Here is an 18083-nt window from a genome sequence, read left to right as displayed (position 1 = left end):
CTGGGTTTCAGCTATTGAAAGTGAGCAGATTAAGGATGACACCAGAAATACACACTGAGAGGACACCTCGATCTGTGTTTCTCTTACATTTGGCATAGTTACAAGATTAGGGATAATTTTGTAGTTTTTCTGTTTAAAACTTAACTGAATACTGGCTGGGGTAAAATCAATTTATTTGAAAACACACACATCTGTAAATTCGTCTGCAGAGTTTTGGAAGGGCTCCTTGCCTTTTTTAATACTTTTAACTTCATTTCATACAAAACAGGAAACTTTTTTTCTTCCCCAACCAGTCAAACTCACCGATGTACCTGCAGCCTCCTGGGCTGCACAAGGCAGGTCCCAAAAACTGAAGTTAACACTTCTGCATGGAGGTTTTGTCCTTCTGTTAGAGGGCAGGGAATTTACTGCTTCAGGTATTATGTCCCAAGATATGACATTTATACTACTGTATCTTACAAAAATTTTAAAGCTGTAAATGATTTTTTAAAGAGGACACAGAATTGTATGGGGTTTTTTAAAGACTCTATCCAGGCAAATTTCCAAACGTGGCTTTGAGCAATAAGTACTAGGCTGCAATTCCTTTATTTGCGTACTTATAGTGACAGCAACCTCAGCCAACTCTTTGCAGCAATCGTTAATTCACAGCTTGCAATGCAGTATCTTTACTTATTGATCCAATAAGCTCTGCCAATATACAAACTCCATTATATCATCCAGTAAAACTCTCGAGGATCACTCCTGACCTCGCAGGCAAAGTACCATGTATTCAAAACATACCACTGGCATGCAAGCCCTTATTGGGGAAAACTGCTGTTCCATCTACCATAATTACATTTCACTTACCAGGAATATTATCAGCAGCGCCCTCGGGTTATTATGTGATCACATTTACAATAACTGGATTTATAAACTGTGCCGTTTCCAGCCCCACCAGAATATAGGATAGTACTACCTTGGACATCAAGATAAACACCCTGCGGTCTTTTAATTAGGATTTTCCTATTTTCTTCTAAAAATACTGCAACAGAGCATCAGCGTTGCTGGTAATCTTTAAAATTCAGCTCACTGAATAGCATCCCAAAGACACTTGGTACATCTCACGTTTGTCCTAAAGTTTTTTCCAGGTAGAGAATCCGGGCTACACACAGATCAGCCCAGCACAGATTTATGAGGGAGATGAACGACTTTTGAGCCTTTCCTCCCCGCTCGGTCTGCCGGCAGTGCCCTGGGGTAGCCATGCCACTGCCACAGGATGGCATCGCCCAGATGGCTTGTTGGTCCCCTCTTTAGCCACCTAAATATGAATTAAGGCTTCGCCCGCGTGCTCAAGTGGAAAGCAGTTTGTGCCTAGGTACTGTCCGTCGGGTTAGAAACTGGCTCAGCCTGTGTCCAAGCCGGACCTGCGAGGTCAGGGATGAGCCCGCCGTCGGATGAAGGCAGGAGGCTGCAAAGGGCTCCCCGGCCGCACCAGCCAGAGTGCTGCCTTCCCCGAAAGGGAAGTTTGGGATGGAGTTTGTTAAAAGGGGTTTTTTTTCTTTTTTTTTTAACTCCTGATGACTCCAGAGCCTCCCAGCAGTCACACGTAAACACCTGCCCTCCCAAAGAGCATCGTCACTCAGCAACCTGAGAAAGCCCTGCCTCATAAGAACCTATAGGATATATATTCACAAATAATTTCTGAGCGTGAAGAGTTTTAAACCCAGCCCCATGCTTTGCCTGACTTGGAGCAGGGATTTGAAATAATGAGCTTTCTCACCTTTCAGACAATGATCTTGTCCACCACGCTAGGGAATTTTTGAGGAAGGTCTTCCTCATCTTCTGTTGAAATAGCTTCATTTACTACAAACAACTGCACCCATACTGGACCAATGAGTAAAATCTGATGTGAACTTAAACTTGGTCATTTTTTTTCTTTCAGGATCAATGCGTACCTTACTATGTAAATAAAGCTGAAGAATGTCAGCAAGACGGACTGACAAATGAGGATAAATTACGTATCAGTGGGGAAGTCTCTCCTCTGATGTGGATACACTCATGGACACTTCAGGCCCACACCATGGATTAGGTTGCTTTAGGAACCCCTGTCATGTTGTGGAGACATTAAACATGTACACGAGAACCTCTTTAAAACCTAAGTGACTGAGGAATCTAGAAGCAATAGCATAAGGCATTTAAATTCTGGATTTGGGGAGACAAAGGTCTCATGCAAACCTAATCCAAAGTAGTCAGAATTCAGATTGCATCATCCTCCTCCTTACGAAGATCACCCTCCAGAAAAGCTCCTCTGTTTTATTTATCAGCCAAAACAACAGCAGGTTTGAGAATTATGTACAAGTTTGGGAAGCACAAACCTGTGCTTAGTAAAGCAAAGGATGTCAGCCCAAGTCCCTAGTCCATCACGGATTTCCTGTGTGACTGTAACTACATATTAAAAGCTATGATGGGTTCACTTCCATGGCTGATTTTCACTGAGTGGGTGCAAATTAAAAAAAAAAAAAAAAAATCTAATTATGCTTAAAAATCTGAGCCCTACGCACTGTGGGTCTCATTTTCCAACTGTAAACACAAGTAGTATCTTCCAACTTCTTAATATATTTAGTGAGAATAAACACATCAAAGATTGAAAAGTAGTCAGAAGATACTCTAACTTGCCTAAGAGATTTTTTTCCTTGAAAAGCTAACATGAGCAAAAAAAACTTCTGTAACTTTGGAAGCAAAACACGCCGATCTCAAACTCCATCAGGGTAGACAATGAAATTATTTCTCACATACAGGTATTTGCATTATGCATTTGCATGTTTTGAATTATTAGGGCTATAGAATGATTTGACCTTGGGGCAAAGCTGGGATGTCATTCATCTACTGTGAACACAGTCATAAAACACACCGGTATTTTGTATTCCACTGCACAGTCCCTCAGTATTGCCTGCTGAGTTTCTAGATGGCAGCTAGTAAGAATTTTTCACTGGAGCTTGCAAGTCAAATGAGCCTTTAACGGCGTGACGGGAGGCTAACAAATGTTAGAGGAAAGGCTGTGACAGAATTCTGCGTGCCTTGCACACCTCGTCAGGCAGCTCAGCTCTGCTGTTCTGTGGAAATGCACCGGGATCGTCACGTTTCCCCAGAAGGCCAAGAGGACCGAGCATCTTCACACTGCCAGTGCAAGGGAGAACGGAACTCCATCTCTGGCATTCCCCAAACTAACCAAATAACCACCATCTCAACAAAACAGCCGTGAGTAGAAGCCATGAAAAAATCTAGTCCAAAAAGGCTACGCAAATACCGGCACCCTCTGACCCTTTTTCTAAACAGGCTAATTATTTTCTCTTCCCTCCAAAAAGGGTCTCTGCCCTTTCTAAGCTTCAGGTGAAGGACCAGCTCCACAATTCCACCCTGTGAGGACAGAGGAGTAAAATCTTACGGGTGCTGAGAGCTCTGCCTCGCGGTGTCTTCTCAGTGGGAAGGATCAGCCCCTCCAAAAGCGTGCAGGCTAATGGGATAGTAAAGATTTCCTACAAGGGAATGGAGAAACTGCCGGCAGGCACCAAGCGTTAAGCACTAAAATAGTCTCTTGAATTGATCAGGGATTGCACAGCCTGGGGACCACTCTTAGCTAACTGTGGCACTACTTGTGAGTGATCTATATATACATATACACATATCTAGACACATAGGAGTGAGATACATCTCTCTGTGTATGTACATTTATAAAAAATCTATGGGTTTGTATATATAAATAGGAACATATCCAAATCCTACACACTTAGATATGAAAATCAGAGAAAGGCAAATTTCTGCTGGAAGACAGAATTTAATTCTGAAATCATTAGTTTGGTGGGTTCCTTGTTTATGAAAACTACACTGATAAACTGTGATACATAAAAGTGCCAAGAGAAATGATTACTTACAGATCGCAAGTACAGGTACCCCCAAAATAAAGAGGTACTTAAAGATCTGATGCCAAACGACATTTCTGCAGCTCCATCATACTTTTTCAGAAAGTTTAAGGCTCACAGGATGATCACCCAGAAACTACCCCAATAGATCTCAGTAGTATTTCCCAACAAGAAAAATATGGTATTTTCACACACATTTCTGGGAAGTCTTTTAAAAAGGTTTTGGATCAGAATGAGATGCAGCTGTATTCATAAGTTTTCAAACTACAGAGACTGATTTCAGCTTTTTAATGCCCTAGCAGATATAATCAACCACATGAGCTCAGAGCTCTCATTGCACTTACTTTTAAACTGCCTCCTGTGCTTGCAGCTTTGTTTCCACAGAAAATAGGTTGACATTCTTTTCTGTGAAAAAAATTGGCTCGTGCTGCTCAATGAGTTACAGAATTACAGAATCACTGATGTTGGAAGGGGCCTCTGGAGATCACCTACTCCAACCCCCCTGATAAAAGCAGGTTCAGCTAGAGAGGGTTGCTCAGGACCAGTGACGCAGTTGCTCAGTGCCACGGTCCTGTCTCCAAAGGCAAAAGCCATGTTCTTCGAGCGCACCCTAGTGAAAGTCCTGTTGAAGCCTTTTTTTCTGGTTTAAAATCCTGCAAGTGTCTACATCTAGCTATCAGTGTTTTGCTGCCTTGATGCTAGGGTCTGGATTTTAAAGAATATATTTAGTAAAGAAAACAAGGAGAGGTAGATGCCTCAGTACCTTATAAAAATCCAGTTATGTAATTTTCCTGCCTATGAATTACAGTAAATTACTTTTTGCAGTGATACACTGAATGCGAATTACACAAGTCTTCAGAAAGGTCTTGAAAAATTAGTCATTTTTCTTTTGAGTATTTTCCTTTCCATATAGAGATGATGTTGTTGCTGTTATGGAAGAGGCTTTTTTCCATCTTTTGCAAAGAAGGAATTAAGAAATAACTAAGATTATAAATGGTATATGACAAGTATATCACAAGTCATATTGCCTTCCTGGCACAGTATGCACAAATCGCCTATTTTTTCCATTCAATAAATGACTTAAGACATTTAAAACAGATGCAAAACATTTACATTTTTCAGATTAATGTGAAATCTTAATCCTTGTTTTTAATTCCTTGGGAGGGAGAGGAAGCAGAACAACAGAAACACTTGAGTAAAACCGATGTATTTTATTTCTAGCAAGTTAGTATTTAATTTTTAAAGAGTCGCACAAAACAGCTTCAGAGAACTGCACCTCTTATAGTTTCCCATTAGTTATCATGGCTACTGAAAATACAAAAAACATTTTAAACTAGTTTTAACCTGAAGCTCTTGTAATTAATAGTTTTTATAAAGTTCAGCCTCTGCTGTAACTGAACACCACAGTCACAAGCATCAAAAAGTTCTGGGTACTTTCCTTATTAAGTTAGTAATGTCAGATAAACTATCATGCAATGGTACAGCACTGCAAAAACATCTCAATAAATTTGGATTAGAAAGATCATATCTGAAATTTGGGACAGTGCTTGTACATAAACCCTATAAACAAAATCTGTCAGCAAAATCAGTAAATGGTTGAATTATGTCAACAGTTGTATTAAATAATATTTAGTAGACTAATATACCATACCATATGAAAATAACTCTTGAGAAAGGTTGTAGTGGATATATTCACTGAGTGCTTTTGTACTACAGCATTCATATTATGAATGGAACTGTTTATGGCAGGGACATTTGCTTTGGTACAATGCACTTAAAATGAGAGCAAGCTGGCCACACGTGTCTAAGGCAAATGCGTATCAAGGCAGACTCATAACAGAAAGTCCGTGATGGCAATGACAGCAATTGCCGCACCGTATGTGTACAGATCATACTTCAAAATTCTTCTTTTGCAGCACGCAGCCACAAGAGATATTTTCCAAATCCTTTAGTAAGAAACTGCAACTCCTGTACCTCCAAAAGCACACTGTGAATCATTGCTTCCTGAAGAGAAATTACCAATATTGTTTCTTCTATCATCAGTATTACGTAAAGCTGGAACTGAAAAACAAAAACAAGCATGTAAACTGTAACATACTCTGAAGAAATAAAGCTAAACCAGAGAAAACAAATCTAAAAATTTTCTGAAGTTGAGAGTTATTCATAATAGTGCAGATAATGACTTCTGTTACCAAGAATTCCACCTTCATACGTAAATCCAGAAAAAGGAGTCTAGGAAAAGGAACTCAGTAACATTACTTGAAATGCAACAAATTTTGGCAAAAACACAAGCAGGCTGATAGCATACACTCCAATAATGTCAAAGCTGTATTGATGATATTTGTGGAAATGCACAAACCCATCTAGCTTCTGAAGTTTTTCATAATCTAGCAGTTATGAATAATTTCTGTACCAAAAAATCTGCTTTCAAGTACAGTGAGATAGTAATCAACAAAATGTTATCGGCAGTAAAGTTGTAACCTATCAGGAAAGGAAATGAGTAAGTTAATTCTGCTTTTAGAGGAGAAAAAAACATAATTCAATTTAATTCAATGTTTATATATGAAGAAGTCAGGCATGTTATTCTGAAGACCACTTTTGAATATATTTCTGAAATTTTGCAATTTATTTGAGGTTTTCCTTTGGGAGTTGAGAAAGAAAAAAAGTGGGTGGGAGGGAAGAAAGTAAAATGCTTATCAGGTCATATTCTGCACTCAGTGTAATTTTACAGCCAATTTTATCAATCTCTCCTCTCAAAAATCTGTACTAGGAAGACACATCTAGTATTATGGGACAGCAGCAGTCAGACTGCTTCATAAAACTGACATATGCTACATTCAAAACCTGAGTGCTGCAATCAAATACTATTTCTGGAATTCCCTGGGTGAATTTCTCTCCCTCTCTAACTTCTCCCTCTCCCTTTTGCTCTGTTCGTGAACATTCACAGTTTCTTCATCTCTGACATCAAAGCACAGGAGTTCAAGCCGAAAACCTTGGTTCCTTCATGGAAAAAGAAAAAAAAAAAAAAAGGAAGAAAGAATGCTCATAAAACATACAGCAATTACTCTAAAAGTAAATGCAAGCATGAGGGTATTTTACACACTTCTGTCTTCTTATCACATAACAGAACAGAGCATCTTTGCATCTTTTCTAAAAGATTACTGAAATTTGCATTATAAAAGCAATATGTGAAGGATTTTTCTATTGCTGCCTCTGATGACTAGCATCAGCACTTACTTTTTGCGGTCCTTGTCTCTCTTCGAACTAACAACAGGGGTAGAGACAGATGCTTGTGACTGGAGTAATTCAGCATTAGCTTTCTTCTCAATAAACATAGCTATTTCATCTTCTAGAACTTTTTTCTTTTTCTCTAATTTCAGTTTCGCTTCTTGATGCATTAGCATACGATGTTCAAATTTAGTCTGTACCTGTTTAAAGAAAGCACAAAAAATAGTATTTCCAACTAGTAACACAAGGTGGTGATATCACAATACAAAACCCCTCTGCAATTAAACAGTAAAACCTACCTCGTGTTAAAAGTCATCAGAAATTGCAGTTCTTTCCTAAAACTGATAAGACTAAAAACCAGCAATCTAGAAAAATAATCATTCATACCAGATTGTTCTCATAGAAGCCAGGCTACTACATACAAAGTACAGGTGGAAACCATGGAAGGCACTGAGTATTAGATTTCCTACTAGATTTTACTATATCTTTATTATATCAAAAATAAGGAGGCCTTCAGAGAGGAAACAATTACCAACAGAAGGATTAAATCAGGAACTACCAAGTAGAATCTACTTCCCTAAAACCAAGTGGGCAAGGAATCATACATACTTTAGTTACACAGGTATGTATTTTCATATATATTATTTTAATATGTATATTGATTACATTTACATATTAATATATACACACACAGTAAGTCTGGTTGGGGGAGTTACTTGTGGGCTGCAAGAAGTTAACTGCTTTTCTGCAGTAACTGTTCTTTGATTGTTCTTTTGACATATTAATGGACTTTACTCTCCAGAAGCATTCTACCAGTTTAAACCTACTGTGAACTTGTCCATGATAACCAAAGGGTTATCATTCTCTCCATCCTTCCTCACCTCCCATCTCCCCACACACAAACTCTCCTAGAATCCTGCTTCCGTACCCATCTGTATTGCTGTAACTCCATCTGAGTGCAGCTGTACTGAGAAATAAATCTCTCTGATTTCTATACATCTTTTGCAAAGAAGGAACTAAGAAATAACTAAGATTATAAATTTAACAGTATACCTGTTCTACACAGTAGAGCTGTCAGATTTTATAAATGTGTGTGTATGTGTGTATGTATACTATTTATTTATTTCATTGCAACAGTTAACCAGATGCACTGCAAAACCAGAAGCCAATAAAAAGATACCAATAAAAACATTCAGGGTAGAAACACTAAGGACCTAAGTGACTGTACATCAGGAGTGGTAATGCTGCACATTGCACCTACAAGTTTCCTCTAAATGAAGGATGCGAAAGCAATCTTAAGTACAACAGAAACTCCTGGGGGTTTTTTAGTTTCCAGATACACACACACACTTCTAGGAGAACAAGCAGCAAGAGTATATCACAAATGTTCTTTAGGAGTGACTGCATGGTCACTTTCCCACACCAGGAACTGGGAAAACTAATATCCATAATTCATTTGCACTACGCAGAGCTCACAAACAACCTGGTATAAATCATAGAAGGAAAACATCAAAGGGTACCACAGATACTGTGTAAGACCTGGCTGAACCTACTTTGAACGTGGATGGCCAAGTATTCTTCCAATTGGATAGGCTTATAGTGAGAAGGATTGAACCTGACTTTTTTTCTCCACAAGTAGCACAGGGGACTTAACAGACTTAGAAAACAAAGTATTAAGCCGCCTTCTTATTTAAAACATGCATCTGAACACCTCGCAAAAACTGCTACATCTTTGCTGGGAGACTGAGGTACAGAAAAGAACATTAATAAATATACACAGGTTTCCAATTTCAATTAAACCACTGTTTAAATATAAATACACATGACCATGATAAAGCCTGGCAGAAAGTAGATGAGAAGATCCTGTTTTGCCAGTCCAGCTTGACAGGACTAAATCTTCAACAACATATTCAAGAAATGTTCCACATCTCCAAATGTTCTTAAGGCAGCTGGGAATGGATGAGATTTTAAAACAAAACAAAAACAACAAAAACAACTCCCCCACACTTTCAAACCTCTCAATGTGAGGGTTGAGCTTATATTTATTAACTGCACCTGGACATCACACAAACATACATGCCCCACTCTCTTGGGCTGAAAAACAACCCATGGGATTCTTTCCTGAAATCTTGCGTTTTACACAGCAACCGACGCGACGCATGAGAAGCACCTACTGTGCTGCTATGGCATGCTGATGTTTCTCAGCATATTGCTGGAGAAGATGAAGAAACATGCAACCATTATATTCATCACTCTCTTACTTCACCATATCACACCCTACTCTATTGACTTGTCCCAGCTACCCACCAAAGCCTTTAGACTATAAGCTCCCTCCTTCCAAAAAAAGACTGCCATTTATAGAATCACAGAATCATTTAGGTTGGAAAGGACCTGTAAGATTGAGTCCACTGTTAACCTAACACTGCCAAGTCCACCACTAAATCATGTCCCTAAGTACCACATCTACACATCTTTTAAATACCTCCAGGGATGGTGACTCCACCACTTCCCTGGGCAGCCTGTTCCAATGTCTGACCACCCTTTCGGTGAAGAAATTTTTCCTAATATCCGATCTAAACCTCCCCTTGTACAACTTGAGGCCATTTCCTCTTGTCCTATTGCTTGTTACTTGGGAGAAGAGACCAACCCCCACCTCACTACAGCATCCTTTTGGGTAGTTGCAGAGAGCATGAGGTCTCCCCTGAGCCTCCTTTTCTCCAGGCTAAACAACCCCAGTTCCCTCAGCTGTTCCTTGTCAGACTTGTGCTCTTGCTTGCTTGTGTCTAATCAATCTGCTAAGCCAATCTGTGTAATCCATTTGCCTTTGATTTTAAGCATTACTGCCCTCAAAATATTAGGAAATTATAAAAATCAACTAGTTGTGATTTTGCTAACAATTTAACTGTTCCAAATCTCAGCAAACAAACTCAAGACAGACATACAGGCATGCTTACCTGTTGCTCTGCTTCTTTCAATATTGCTTCTTTCTCCTTCACTCTCTGCACAAATTGTTGTCTCATCTCCTCCTCTTTTCTTTGCAGTTCAAGGTAGAACTCCTGCCTCTTTGCCTCATAGGCTTCCTGTAGACTGAAGTCCAAAAATGTAAGCAAGTCTCCAGCACGCTGCTTTATTCAATGTGGAAAACCAACAATCTGGAACATTATTTAAACAATTAATATTCATCTAAAATATTAATTTCTACAGCTCCCCACATAAAAATTTGTAAACAAACCTAAACAGAAGCAAGCATCTTACCTTTCTAAATTTTTATTTAAGTAAACAACCCTGAGTAAAATTATTTATGCTAACAACTCCTGGGCAATTTACATTTCAAAGTAAATACAGCACTTTAGGAATCTCATGTTCTAAAAGACTTGAGTTATAACTTTCTGCCTCCAACATGCATAACCTTTTTCTTTAAGTTACTTTTATTAATAAGACACCAAATTTGCCAGAAAAATCACCCAAGATTTCTTCATTGTGAAACCTCAGTCTTAAAATAGGACATTACAAAACCAATGCATGTGGAGCATTAGCACAACTAACAAACTGATTAATGCTATATAAAAGGAAGGAAAATAACAGGACCTTAAAAATATATGACTCTCTTTATGTAATGTCAAAATTTAAATATGGCAGAGTTACATTAATATGGAATAAATACAATTTCCTAAGTAGTTCAACATTCAAAAGAAAGGGTTACTTTCCAACATGCATCAACCAAAACCTCAAGACTGCTTGTTTTTTCCTGAATCCTCTCTCCCAGAAGCTAATATACTGCATACATACCACACTTATATTTGAAATTATATAGAAGGTGTATATTAGTTCAGATCATTGAGCAAGTATCTGGCAACAGAACAAAACAGTAAGTAATTAAAACATTTCTTTACTTTTAAATCTATACCTCCCTTCCTTTCTTTTTTTAAAAAAAAAGTTACTTTACTAGACATTTCAGTACACAGAAATTTTTTTCCTCCAAACAACAGGTGCTTGAAAATGAGAAACTTTTTTCATATCAAAGTATATCAAAGCAAATTAAAAGATGCTGGTAATTTATTCATATACTACTACAGGTTTGACATTTTCAGGGTCTGCTAACGCCACAGTGCTGGCACAAAAAGTTCTGCTTTTCAGAGAAAAAGAAATGGAGCTTGTACACAGATGTATCTCATAGACCAAAGGGCACACTACCTTTGAAAAGCGTACCTGCTTAATGACACAAGTTCTTCCAACAAAACATTTACCACAAACTTCTCTCAGTCACAAAATTCCAGAGAGGCAGAATTGGTGGATCACAGCTGTGCTAATGGTTCTTACAAAAACAAAAAGATCTGTCCAGATCTTGTAGGACATAGGGCTTATGAACAGATCAACACATGGATAATGTTCTAGCTCTTTATTCTGGGGCTATTCTCTTACACCATTCATCTCTTCTAATGCTTCCTGAGTAGCTGATTAGTCAGCCCCACTCAGCTATCATGAGTTACTGTCCTTTGCCACGTATCTCATGCCTTCCACTCTGATGTAAAATAAATATATATGTACATCAAATATTTAAATTCGCTTTATATTTTTAATACACATACACACTTTTGTACCAGTTTTTAAGTCTCATCTTTTACTGTTTCTATTAAAACAGTTTATAAATGGAAAGACTTACAAAAAAGGACATCTAAAAACTTAATTATTTAGAGCAACAGTAAGCTTAAACAGCTCCCTTCTAGATTTAAATTTGCGATGACTGGGCAGTTTCCCAATCCTAAATTTTCTTATTTGTATTAAAAATACAATCTAGAGAGAGAGAAGAATTGTCTTGAAATTGCACATGCAGACTTAATGTTTGTAAGAACTCAAGGTCAGAGCATTTTTCCTATTCTATCTTATTTGAGCAATACATTGCAACAAAACAAACTCAGACAAACACCTTTTGGGGTTTGTGGGGGATTTTTATCAACTGTGAAGTAACTTAGGTCATGCTGAAATTGTATCTAGTGCATGTAACAATGGCATGGTTTTCACACAGGTGTATTAATTCACACTATCTTTCAGTTTAGACAGCATATGTAATAACAATAAAGCTACAGCACAAGTTTCTCAAGTGCTAGCAATCTCACTATACACACTTTTGCGCCCTGTGTCTGTTCTGCTAGCTAACATGCTGCCTTTGGGTGCAATAAAGCCGCTAGAGCAAGTCCTAGACTAAGCTAACATGCTGCAATCGCACCTTCATTTCATTATGTGGACATCTTTAGACTCAACCTAAGCTGGTTTATCAGGTAAAGGCAATTTTGTCTTGAAATTAGTAAAAGATTAACTTTGAAGACACTGGATTTACTAAGTAATCAATACATGTATAAGGAAGAGGACAAATAAAAGTGTATTTTTAAATCCCACCTCCCCCTGGACTTAATTGTTCTGGAAATCACAAAGACAAAATTAAAACAAACTTTCTCTTCTGTTTGGCATATCAGCAACATAATGATCCAAAAAGTCTTTGGTTTTAGGAGGTTTGGGGAGGAGGGGAAAATAGTTCACCAGGTATTCAGCCAACCCTTTCAACATTACTGCATCCATTGCTCACTGTAAAATGTTTTTCAGTTTACCTGATGACTGGTTTTACTGCTTCTCATATAGCACATTATGAAAATCAAATTCGCAGGTTGTCTCATTCTTCTGGGTTGGACCTCTAGAATTTTATACCCTGTACAAAACCCACTTGCAAAATTAAGATGTTAAAGATAATTATTTAAATAATGTCTTCTTATTGAGGATTTGGAGGAAAGGAAAGGATTGTGAAGTCTACACCTTACTAATCCATTACATACCTCATAACAGCACTATCACCTACCTTTCTACAGAAGCATAGCTGTGACATACAGTTTTTCTATCTGCGTAAGACTTAGAACATGGAAGCCTAAATATAAAGATGCAAATCAAACATGTTATGTTCATAAATAAAGACTGACTGAAGTGAATTCAGCTCTCAGTGGAACACAATGTTTGTGTGCTTTGAACAACACAGATATTTACACAATATTTTAGTTTGTTCATTTAATGTAAAAAAGCTTTCAAATTTGAAAACTACACTTGTAACTTTTTGCATAACATTCAACTATCAATTACATTATATCAGAAAAACTAAAAAATTCAGAAGTTAACTACTGGCAGGTATTTTTAGCATGGTCCCTTGACTCAGTGAACTACCTAAGCTGATATTAAGCAACACTAAGGATGTGGTATATCTAAATAATTACCATTTTCCCAGTGGAGGCATGAAAAACAGGTATTCTGGATGCAGTTCAGTCTTACCATAAGGAGGTTAAAATACTTAGCTCAAATGCAAAGGTCTGCAGTTGGTCAGATGAACTCCATTTCCAAGTGACTTCTTAAGGTAGAAGTCTAATAGCCTTTCAGATATTAGGTTTCCTTTCTTAGAAGAGATAACTAGAGTCATATCAACCTTCCTCTACGTATAAACTTACTCACATTACTGAATCCTTCCTGTTATTCTGTCATCATCCTCAAAATAGACTGAAAAATAAACATGTTTTTGTTCAAGAACTGCAAGGTCTGAATATCTCAGTTTCAGGGAGGAATAAAGCATGGCATATACAATTGCCCACATGTTGAGAAGCTGAGATGTTTATGTTACAATTATCTTTAACTGCAATTACGATGAAGAATAAATTGTAACTATTAGCACAGTAAAACAACTAAACAAGAGAATTATTAACATCAGAGAATCCAAATATGTAGGCATACAGCTTGAATAACAATCTTCAGCTTTTTTCAACAGACCCTCGCCTATTAGTTTTCTTCTTTCAAAACAATAATGTCCCCTTAAGCAACAACATAGCTTAGATTGGAAAATTGCCCTAGAAAACATCCAACTTCAAAATAGAAATAATCCTCTCCTCCCTTGCAAACATCTAAGCTTACTAGGTGTGTATACATTTAGAAGTTTGTTTGGCTGGAAGCACTCTTCATGTCTAGATTTCTGTTTCCAACTATCCCCAATTTTTCTATTTAGGACATCTCAGCAATTATGCCTTACTGAGATTGACCTGAAACTAGGAATTCATGCTCCTAATGGACATAACTGGACCATCAAGAAGGTAGGACTAGACCATCCACACAAAAAAGGTCTATCTTTACTTTTCAACAACAAAGAAATGCAAATCCCAATTTTAAGTATTAAAAAATGATAATAAAAGCACTTCCTGGATTTTACATCCAACAGATACTGTATAAAATGCATAAACCATCCCCCCAAAGACTCTGCTATCCATTGACTTCATTACATAAATTTTGCCGTAACAGGCTTTCCAAGCCCATTCCTGATTGGCTGCTTTTCACGGCTTGGAAACCAAATTATACCTATATGACTAAGTTTAGCCTTAGATGGTATTCCATTTATTCCCTGAAGCACCATACAGTAGATTATTAATTTTTAAAGTGCTTTACTACATGTTATTTTAATCTGCTATGGTACATACATGACTGTAATTCTTATGACCTTTTGGAATGATACCCCATGACAAGACTGAACTCTTCCTTTCATAAAAAAGTTCTGTATACTGTTTTTGCAAGGTATATGAATGAGAGTAAGTAAATTCCCAATTACCCATTAATTTAAGTTATGCTAATTATAGTTATCCAATTTAAATAAATAATGGTTTGATAAAATGCCAGTATAAAACAGGTCTCCTGAAAGCAGCAGAATTAATAGCCCAGATTCCTATGGATGATTTTATGTTCTATTCTCTCAGTGATTGTAATACCCAAAGCCCTGCCTACATCCTTACCCCTTTTTAACTACACAGTTCATATCCCTCCATGCTTCTTCAATATTCTCTACTTATGGTGACTACTCACATAAATCTTTCACATGCAGTAGCCTTAGCTACTTCCAAACCACCTATGACCTTCTCATCCTACCGCAGTACTGCCAAGCTCCCAAGAGTTTCAAAAGACAGTACTTCATTCAGAGGTAATGATTTACTGACAACAAATATACATTGGCTGGCCAACAACTGGTAGGAGCAGAGGTCTTCTGCTTTTGCTGCAGTGAGAACACTAACGGTGTAATCCCCCTGGAAGCATCCAACCCTCTACTGAAGTTTGAAAATGGAGAGTTGGTTCTTATGTTATTAGGGAGAGACTAACAGACTGATCACGCAAACTTCATTTTCCCTGGAAATCTAGTTAATGAAAAAGTTAATTCTTAGAATGCAATTGCAAATAAGCAAATTTAAAAGTTATTATCATGCAAATTCACAAAAAATATAGGATTAGGGAATAGGTATTTTTAAAAGTGTACACAAGACAGTCATTTCAGACTACTACTATCTTTATTTCCCCTCCTCATACCTAGTAATAAAGCTGCAAATATATTTTTCCACTGTGTGCTGAAACCACCTCTTTCCTGTCTCCCATAAAAAAATAAAGTTTGCCAACCTGTTTTTTCCACATGTAAGAGTAAAAGCCTTTACAGATGTCTGCCTACAACCTGTCTCACAAGGTAGCTGAAAATCCAAGAATTATTGGTTTTGCTTTGCAGAGGCATACAATTTTGGATGAATAAACTACTGTTGTACTTTTAAATCCAAAAGCGTGGTACAAGAACTTCATAGGCAGCTTTTTCACAACATGCCAAAAGGCAGGCCATGTTAGCTACTCAAGCGTCAATGTTCAAATGCTACAAATCCCAGTGAAGTAAAAGCAGCTAATTATTCCAGTCTAGCAGAAATTTTCTAAATTTACATAAAACAACCCAATTCAGATTACCAAATTTAGTATGTGGACAGCTACATCACAAACCTGCCACTTTATACCATTAGTAAAATACAAACTGTTTAGGGGTTTCACAAAGACAATACTTGTGTTTGTGGAAGAAAACAGTTCTGTGGATGATAATTTTTATAATTTAACTCTTATCTTGAAATGGATGTACATTGTGAAATTCAAGTTCAGAAAAGCCAAAGGTACTACAGTCAATATTGCCATGTACGAATCTCTAAAAAAAGCTTTCCCTAGACAAAGATAACAAGATATCAGCTGTTAGTGTATGTTCTTAAACTTAAACCTAAACCCAATGAAAAGCCTATGGTCAGTTTTAATTGGTTTTAAACCTCATTCACCTTTGATTATTTATGAAAAGAATTTATTCCTTTCTTGCTAAGTCAAGAGAAAGGTCAAGAGACCACTGTGATTCACAGTCAGCTCAAGATCATCTAAATGAACTTATCTTTAAATGTGCCTTGACATTAAGACTTCAGAAAGTGCCCATATCCAACATCTTCCTTGGCCACATTAATCTTATTTAATTATTGTTCTTTGAACAATATGTAAATTAGACCTAGTCAAAGTGAAAGAAATGCTGCTCCATCAACACTCTACGAGTTACTGTAACTGCAGCTGCCTTAGAACGTCTGTACAAACTACAGGTGAAAGCAAAGAATTTAAGCCACTAAAAACAACTATTTGGAAGGAAGCCATTTCAAAGTCATTTATTTTTCCCAGAACAGAATGGGTAAAGACAGTCTGATGACTAAGTAAAACAATAAGTAAACAAACCAGCTGGTTCAAAGCACTAGAAACTGTTTTTAATGCAAAGTCGTATTTTGTTTTCATGTCTGGTTTAAGTCAGTATTTCCCACCATGACTATGCAATAATAGCACTTTGCTGAACTGTGAAGGCTTGAACAACTCCTGAAGAATCAGTTCTACCTCATCAGGATTCTAACCACTTACAAAATACAGTCCCATGCATTGGAAATAAAAGATTAAACAAACTGGATATAGAAATTGTAAATACCTCCTGCAGAAAGCAGCTTTACTACATGAAAGAACAAGTGTCTCCAACCCTCTGCTTAGCTTTCCTTTGGAGTCCTCTAGTAACTTCCTACAGTCTAGCAAGAGATTTCTTGACCTGAAAAGGCTAGACATTTGTTATTATGGCAGATAATGTGGGAAGCCAACAGTGTAACCAATGATTTTGTAAAAGTTTTTGCTTCAGTTCCTTCTGAACTTTGAGTCCAGCCAAACTGTTGTTCAGAATCAGACATCATTAAGACAGAAAGCAAAACAGTATGCTAATATGTGATGAAAATAATTTAAAAGGCATAAAGTACCTGAAGAAAACTGACATTCTCCATGACAAAAAATAAAATGGTTTATTCTAAAAGATTTCAGAACTACAGCTAGCTTGTATGCCTTTAAAAGCAGTGCTCATATAATCCCATATACTTCTCCATGAAGATAACTGAATGAACAGCTACATACTTATTCTGATCAAAAAAAAAAAAAAAAATTCTCTCCCTCTTAGAAAACCTATTCTATGTATGAGCCCTGCTCTGTATCGGGTTGATACAGTCAAATGTGAAGTGAATGGATGCTGAAAGCAAATGCTGCACAGGAAGTCCTTTACCTGACCAGTTTGTTCTCAGGGCCGATGTCTCTGAAGCCCATCTCTTCCAGTCTGCAGCGTCTGTATGACTCATAATGTCGTGCATGAGTCTGCTCTCTTAAGTCTTCCATATTTGTGCAAATAAGCATCTTGCGAAGCTTTACAAAGTCACAGTGGTTCTCATTTTCCACTAAGCAGTTAAAAGAGGAAGATTTTATTATTATGCACAAGTAACAAAATTGTCAAAATATATTTAAACAGCATTGAAATGTATTTATTTTGTTTACTAATTATACTTCCAGGAAAAGGTATCTCATTGTTTATTATACCTCTTATACTTCCTTGTAATTTCTAATATGCACATTGAAGCACTAACTGGAAATACTAGTGAACATGTTCCAACACAACCTGATTTCCTGTTCAAGTTGAACAATGATAAATTTCTCTCTTTTTTTCCCCTCTTCTTTACTGACAATCATTAAACTTTAAAATTTGATAGTGCTAGAAGCACTGCCACCATACTAACCTACCCAGGGATTACATAC

General features: G+C 37.2%; 1 protein-coding gene across 4 annotated transcripts in view; it reads right to left on the bottom strand.

Moving 5' to 3' along the window:
• Positions 1-4838: 4838 nt before the first annotated feature.
• SEPTIN10 (septin 10) overlaps positions 4839-18083 on the bottom strand; it is a 30986-nt gene continuing 17741 nt past the window's right edge. For 2 of the 4 annotated variants that reach the window (XM_075057664.1, XM_075057665.1), the window contains 4 exons: positions 17560-17728; positions 10082-10214; positions 7137-7327; positions 4839-5960 (listed from right to left, as the gene is read on the bottom strand). In XM_075057664.1, coding sequence (XP_074913765.1) covers positions 5945-5960; positions 7137-7327; positions 10082-10214; positions 17560-17728 — 509 coding nt within the window. In that variant the 3' untranslated portion in view covers positions 4839-5944. The other 2 variants (XM_075057668.1, XM_075057667.1) reach the window with 2 other exon arrangements.

Source organism: Buteo buteo, chromosome 25 (assembly GCF_964188355.1).
Source record: "Buteo buteo chromosome 25, bButBut1.hap1.1, whole genome shotgun sequence".
NCBI lineage: Eukaryota > Metazoa > Chordata > Aves > Accipitriformes > Accipitridae > Buteo > Buteo buteo.
Note: the sequence above shows the minus strand (reverse complement) of the source record. Positions and strands in the feature narration are given on the sequence as shown.